The 7,529-nt window shown below is 41.0% G+C and overlaps 1 protein-coding gene across 3 annotated transcripts in view; it reads right to left on the bottom strand.

Annotated features, from left to right (window-relative positions):
• cables2b (Cdk5 and Abl enzyme substrate 2b) overlaps positions 1 to 7,110 on the bottom strand; it is a 35,202-nt gene extending 28,092 nt beyond the window's left edge. For 2 of the 3 annotated variants that reach the window (XM_020615046.1, XM_020615047.1), the window contains exon 1: positions 6,429 to 7,110. In XM_020615046.1, the coding sequence (XP_020470702.1) occupies positions 6,429 to 7,039 (611 nt within the window). In that variant the 5' untranslated portion in view covers positions 7,040 to 7,110. The remainder of the gene's footprint in view (positions 1 to 6,428) is intronic. The other variant, XM_020615048.1, reaches the window with a different exon arrangement.
• Between the last annotated feature and the right edge of the window lie 419 nt (positions 7,111 to 7,529).

The following is a 7,529-nucleotide window of genomic DNA, read 5'->3' as shown; positions in this document are numbered from 1 at the left end:
TCAGGCATCAAAATCAACAACAAAGCAGCTCACTGCTCCAATTTAGACAATCCAAGTGTGTGTGGAAAACAAAAGGACAAAATCAAGACAACATGTACATATCTGCTTGTACGTGCCTGCTGACTAATCAACTGTGCTTTTCTTGCTCTGTCAGTAAACAAAATACCTTCTCCACCTGTGAAAAACACGGGACATGTACTGTAACAGTGTGACCACCTACAGTAGTAGTTCTACTGCCTCATGATGGTCTAGATGACAGCATTCAAACAGCTTCAGTCACCTAAGCAGAATTAACCTTCATCATACCACAATCAGGGCACAGAGAGAGCGGCTATCAACAGCCAGGTTGACTTTGAATGACCAAACCCTAGAAGTCTGTTTACTCTGCTTGGAGAAAACAATGGAGCGACTAAATGGAAAAAAAAATCAGAAAAGACAGAGAGAGCAAAATACTTTATGGATAAACTAGCTACGATTTTAACCATTTGAAAATAGAAAAAAGGAGGTATATTGTTTGTGTTTGCTACTCCCTGTAGGGGAGGGCAACGGACTGACTCTGTGATGCAACTAAAAGTACCTCTTTGCCCATCTGGTAGTACTTTGGGTTAAAACAAAACAAAACGCTAAGTGCAGGATTTGTATATATAATGTAAAAGATGGTAGACAATGAATCTTCAGAACCATTTGCACCACGTTTTTTTGTTCATCAGCCTTGTGAGCTCAGACATCGACCGATGCCAAGTTTCTAAAAATGCCAAATAATCAGCCTACCGATCAAGAGGTTTACACTACTATTTACTGTACATCATCATTTGCATATTTTCACAAAAGTCTACTAACCAGAGATACTGTACATCTTATCATAATTATGTAAAAGACAGACACAATATCAAAGATTTGAAGAAATCCAAACCAAATATCTTGAAGTTTTAGATACATTTATGAAGCTTGTGATTATCTGCTTCTGCTCACACACTGACAGAGACCTTTCACCTCTGCGGTCATTTCTGAGGCTGTGCAGGAACCATTACGCATTTTTAATCATCGAAGTATTATTAAGTGTTGTTGGTGACACATCCTTCGGTGCACATCAGTGAAGTGCTCCTGCTTCATGTTCAAGTTACATTACACTTGCAGTATTTGCAGACTCCTGTTCATCAGAGCTGTGCACAGGTTTGAGTGCATAAGCTAAAGTTTGGGGGTTAGTAGCGTTTAACCAATATTTTACTAGTCTTTAACAGCAGGCAAAAGATGCTGGAGTTCCCATGGTTGTAGGAGCTCAGTGCCAGTAAAATTTAATGATGTGAGCAATAAAAAGAGGACTGAAGTCATGACGTGTTCTGCTAATCATAACATTCTCACAGCTCGCAGTTTTTAAACCAGCTCAGCCACAATGGCCCTTTTTCATTTCCTCCTGACAGTATGTGGATTATCTTTTTATTCATTTATATTAAAGATTGATTGTTCTGACTTCTTTGATTGTAAAGTAACTGGTAGCTTTGACGATTATTTGTGTGCAATAAATATGTCTTATTAATACTCTCCTTGTTTTATGTGACCTTTACATAGAAATTACCAACCAAAAGTCTGGTGTCGAGTGAGAAATGAATAACAAGAAATTTTAGCACGTGCATGCAAAACCATCATCATCTTGCCACCATGCCTGAAACATCTCCAAGGGGAAACACTGTATCGGTATTGGAAATTTTGGAATGACAGACATTTGTGGAAAATAACAAAAACACTAATCTTTTTCCTAAAGATATTTCATTTAAAATGATATAAATTATAGTATATACACTGTTGATATTGGGCCTTTCTGCCTAATCAACAGAAGACCGGGAGCGGGTGTTATTAGCAGCTGGCTAACTGTAGCACTAAGGCTGCTACCAGAAGCCAACACCTTAGCTAATGAGCTGTTATTAGGGTGTCACACACCATCTCAGTGTTAGCTAAATAGTAATTATATAAATAGTGAAAGAAGCTCCAGGGTCCAGTTTACATCCCATCTGGCATATTTACTGTCAGCTTTAGAGAACACCCACTCCTATCACTCAAAAGGTAACTCTGGCTGACCAGAGTTGTGTGTCTGCAGAACTGTGAACTCTCTTGTTTTTTTTTTACTCATTCTCTCTCACATGTTCTAGCATGAAACCATTATTTATCAGACTGACTGTAAACTAAGCAGCCTTAGAATTGATGCTAAATTAGCTTTTCATGCACAGTAAGAGGAGAATTACCCATTTTGGTGTTTTAATGTGGACTGAGGTAAATTCAGAAACAAGCTGAAACACCCTGTTGTTCTGGGACAAAAACCGTGTTTTAGATTTTAGCCACCTTAATGTAAACATGATCTCAGTCCCTTCAGTAGCCTGTGTGCATAGCCTTCATTACCAGCCAAGTGTCCTCGCCCACTAGATGTACGATAACAGCCTTGGTTAAACAGCTAAACTGTTTAGTGTGTCATGCGTGAGTGTGTTTTCACTCAGCAGGCTAATGAAGTGGTTGGCTGGCTGGTTTGCTGTCTTGCACAACTTCACACACTGAGCCTTGTTAACAGACAGAGGCTAACCGGAGCGTGACTGATGGCATCTGACGACAGCCAACTTCATCACACCAGGAAGTGTCTAAGTGAGGAGAAGGCTGCCTCTTCTTCTGCCACTTCAGACTCAGACAGCACAACAGCAACTGCTTTAGCCCCAACACACTTTCACACTTTAACCAACCAGCTAGATTAGCACAAATCTGATGAAACTTCTGAAACTTCCCAGGGCTGGGTTTGTGCAAACGATGCTGCTGCCGAAGGATAAAAATAATTTTATCATGAATAAATAATTACTGCTCATTTAGAGACGTCATTAACAGCCCTGTGCTTTGCAGCAAAGTCAGGAGGTGTTGTTCTTCAACAGCAAACAGAGCTGGTGTTTTAGGATTTTCCAAAGATGACAAATGAGGAAAGCAACTAAAGATCAATGGAAAACATTTGGGACAAACAGAACTCATAGGAAACGTGGCCTTAATTATGGGAAACAGACCTAATGCTACATGCAGGACTTAAGGAATATATCTGATTCAGTACAGTTTTAACAACATTCAAGACGTATATTATATGTGAAACTCAACCAATGAATCTGTAATTTCTAAGATTTTTTTTTTTTTTTTTTTTTTTTATTACAGTCAATTATTTGATCAACAAAAATTTAATCAGAAGTTGATAATTTATCCTCCATGCCTTAAAGTTACTGATTCCAGTTTGTCAGCACTGAACATCTGCTGCTTTTCTTTGTCATCTGTGATGCTAAAACCTAAATCTCTAAGGTTAGGCCAAATAATAATCACTAGTTGCATGTCTAGATTGTTTTTAATATCCAACTAAAACTGGTGCCAGAATTATAAATCCTGTATTGTTCCGTCTAATTTTTAGGGAATCTTTGTAAAAACCTGATATACTGTACCTTGACCTGACAATGCCAAAAATGATCTGGTTCCAGCTTCCTCCTTTCACCTTACAGATGTGAGGATATCCTCTTTTTTCTGCTGTACATCATTGTAAATTGAATATCTTTGGGGTTTTGTTTAAACTCAGGGCTCCAGACTAACATTTAATACTGGCAGCACTGGTGCCACCAAGTCTCTCTCAAATGGTGGCACCATCTCTGTTTTACATCATAACACAAAGTAATCTATTTTCTGCCAATTATTTTAAATAATCTTACCAACCAATGTGCATAGCCTGTATTGATAATGAAATTCCGAGCAAGAGAAACTTATGGACACAGTAAATGGGAAAAACATTTAGGGAACAGGTCTATAGCAATCATGGAGATTGTTACGGCTGTCCACCCTCTATACAGTGACAGCAGTCACTAGTGCATAACCTGTTGATTTTGCTGTTGCACCCTGTGTGACCTTTGAAAAGTCCGTTTCTCCTTAAATAAATTTGGTCACAAAATGCAAGTGATCACTCACAGACTGGAGCCCTGAACCTCAAACTCCAAAGTCTGCCTGTCCCAATCCAATACTTCATGTGTAGATTATACTTTGCATTAGTAACATTAGCCACAACCTTCACGGCATTAAATACAATGAATGTATTATGTATTATACAATGTGTAGCATCACTGTAGATAAATAAAATCAAGTCATACAGCAGAAGCAGCAGATGACAGGTGGGGGCTGATGCAACAGTCTGACTGATGTGCTGTTATCTGCTGGTAATTTCCCAGCCTCTTGTGAGATGTAAAGGGGTTAAGCAGTGTTTATCGCTGCATGGCTGATCTTCTCTGGGCTTGATACACTGCCAGCATGGTGACGAAGCTGATCTGTCCACCAGCATTCACACACACATACACACACTTTTAGTTCTGTCTTTGTGGGACACTGGCATAATGCATTCCCTAGCCCCTTACCCCAACACTTAACCATCAGAACTAAATGCCTAACCCCAACCCTTCCCCTAGCCAAACTGCCCTAAAACCAAGTCTTTACCTTCAAAAAGGTGTTTCACAAAGTGAGGATCGGCCAAAATGTCCTCACTATGTAGCAAGTACAAGAACACACGCACAGACAGACAGACACACGTCTCAACCACAGCCAGATCGGCATCCTTCATAAACACACACATGGCTGGCACTCACATCATTACAAAACTACACTGACAAAGTCAGTATTAAGAAATGAATCTTTTTCCTCAGTTCTTTTGCTGCTTCATCTTTCTGCTCCCATCCAGTCCGTTTCTGTTTCTCCTTCACTGACCAGAGAAAATCCAAACCTAAATTATAACAACAAGTGTCTAACTGAGAATGATTCTAGGTTATAGTGCTACAGCATGACTTTGACTGTTAGTGGTTTTTACCCGTCCCTGGGTTCACTTCCTCTCTACAAAGCCACCAGCCTCTCCACACCAGCTGGCTACTCCTTTCAAACTTGTGTTTCCTATTCAACTTTAAAATGAGTCAAAAGAGCAAATATTTAAAATATGAATTTATTCTTTTAAAATAATATTTAATAAATCAGTCCACAAAACAGCAGCTTTTCAGTTTCAGTCTGGTGAGCATGGCTTTTTCCATTAAAAAAATAATTCTGTTAAAGTTCATTCCATCACTAATTTGATGCTAGAGTCAGATTGAAGATGGTATCAAACTCTGACTCTATTTTCAAACTCTAAAATTAATTAAACTCTATGCTGTTTGGAAAAAGGACGCATTCATGCAGCACAATGCACCCCGGTCGTTGTGAGGGCCCAAGTATTGTGTAAGTAATCTCTAAGTTCTCAGATGCATTCATGTTTAATGCCTTTTTACAAACACAGATGACCATCACATAAACTAAGTATACTATAAAGTTGAAACTTAAAAAAAAGGACACTTCAAATATCTAATCTAAATAAGTAAACAAGACTCAAAGAAGAACTTCAAAAACTCCGTTAACAGAAAAGGAATTTAACTAATTTAATAAATGAACAGCTTATCAGTTATCAAGCATAAAACACGTTCTCCAGCTCCAGCGTCTCAAATGTGAAGACTTGCTTCTCTCTGCTGTTTATCATTGAAAACTGGTTATCTGTGGGTGCTGCACAGTTGGTTGGACTAAAGTGATTTGTCACCTGAGGGCTCTGAGAACAAAGATTTTTTTTGTTTGACATTTTATAAACTCATCAAAAAAGTATGAAAATAACTTCTGGTTGGTTTTTGTCTAAATACAAAGTACAATAAGATTAAGAAGACTGATTAAAATGAGATGTGCTAGAATACAGAAAATACTATAATCTGCAACAGTTAGGCCATCTAAAAGCTAAAGCCTGTTGGTTTATGATGTGTTGGTTTCTGTGTCTGTGGTTTATAATCAGTACCTGATAAAACCACTTAATATTGGTGCTGAACTAAATGATGCCCATCTCCCAAGCCAACTGACATGAGTCATGTAACTTATAAGATCTTGTTGTGAGGAACCCTCACCTGAGCATGTGAGACATTATTGTAAATATGAGAGTTCAGTCTTACTTTCAGGGAAGGAGGAAACAGTAACAGTGAATGAGGCGCTGCATCAGTGACACGGGGCTAAACTTCCTTTAAGTGAATGGAAGGACAGTGCAATAAAACTGGGGAGTCACTGGGACCACACCGGTGACTGAGAACCGGGAGCTTACAGCATTGCACCCCTTGTTAAACCGTGCTCCGGCTCGGGAACAGACAGTGAATAACCAGGGTTAAACTGGACCAGACAGCCCAGGTACACTCCATCTGTGGACAAGTTGGGCCAATGGCAACGATCTCCCTCAACTTTAAGGTAACGTTGAGACCTTCAAGCTATCCGTGGTGTTTCAAGGGGGTACCAGCTACATAAATAAAGGGTTGTCTTTTATAAAACTGTTCCAATGACACGCATGCTCACCCGATAAAAAACATAAACAGCCGCGTTTCTCTCACCTTTGGCGCGGCTCTGGGGACGCCGAGTTACAGCTCTGAACTGACAGCAGCGTGGAAGACTTCCGCGGCCCCAGTGGCGACGGTAGCAGACTGGTGTTGGACGGGGACGCCGAGAGCAGGTTACTGTTCCCCGGCGAAGGGACCGAGCCTCTGCGGCACTCCAGCAGCATCTCCGCGCCCTCTGCACCGCTGAAGCCCGTGTCCGATGGCAGGACGAGGATAGACGGTACATTGAGGAGTCCTGTCCTCGGTACCGGAGAGGCACTGACGTTCCCGGAGTTCACGGACAATGATAAACTGGAGAATGTCCCACAGCTGCCACTCCTACCTATCTCCGGGCACAACCCGGCCGCTGCCGCCACCGTAGGGAAGGAGTCGGCTCCCTCCAAGTCGGTGTCTTTGTGGTGGCGGCTTACTCCACTCTCGGCTGAGTTACTCAGTATTGGCCGTCCGTCCAGGGAGATGTTACTGAGAAACAAAAGTGCAGCTTGTCTCCGACGAGAGCTCTCACGGTTCCTCCGGGTTTGCTCCCTATTAGCATGCGTTTTTTTCCCGGAAACCCCAGCTGCTATTGCGGCATTATGTTGGCCGCAAGCAGCCGCTGCCGCCATGGTAGCGGTCCCACAGAAGAAGTCGACTGACGGATTAATCCCAGACTTGCAACTGTCAAATCCCTTTTACCCGGTGCGAGACTGCTATACGCCCTGCTGCGATCTCATTGGCCCAGCCGGTAAAACGTAAGGACGTTGGCGCCAGAGCCTTCAGAGAGGGGCGTGGCCCTCTGTTATGAACTGTACTGTTAGAAATAGGGTAGGATAGGGTAGGGTAGGGTAGGGTACAATGTCTAGGCTAATTATTGTTACTACTGACACAGCTAGATGTATTAGGCCTATTTTTATTCAAGTTTCAAGTTCTTATTCAAGTGTTATATATAAGACACAGCTAGACTATGCAGCTTAATATAGTTATAGAGAATGATTTTTTCTCTTTGTACTACCTTAACTGTTTTAAACTAATGCATTAAACACCTTCCTACCTCTGGAAGGAGTTTCAAAGAGATTTAAGTATTATTATATACTGTACTGTGAAGAAATATTACAC

This window comes from Monopterus albus, unplaced genomic scaffold, assembly GCF_001952655.1.
Source record: "Monopterus albus unplaced genomic scaffold, M_albus_1.0 scaffold157.1, whole genome shotgun sequence".
Taxonomy (NCBI): Eukaryota; Metazoa; Chordata; class Actinopteri; order Synbranchiformes; family Synbranchidae; genus Monopterus; species Monopterus albus.
Note: the sequence above shows the minus strand (reverse complement) of the source record. Positions and strands in the feature narration are given on the sequence as shown.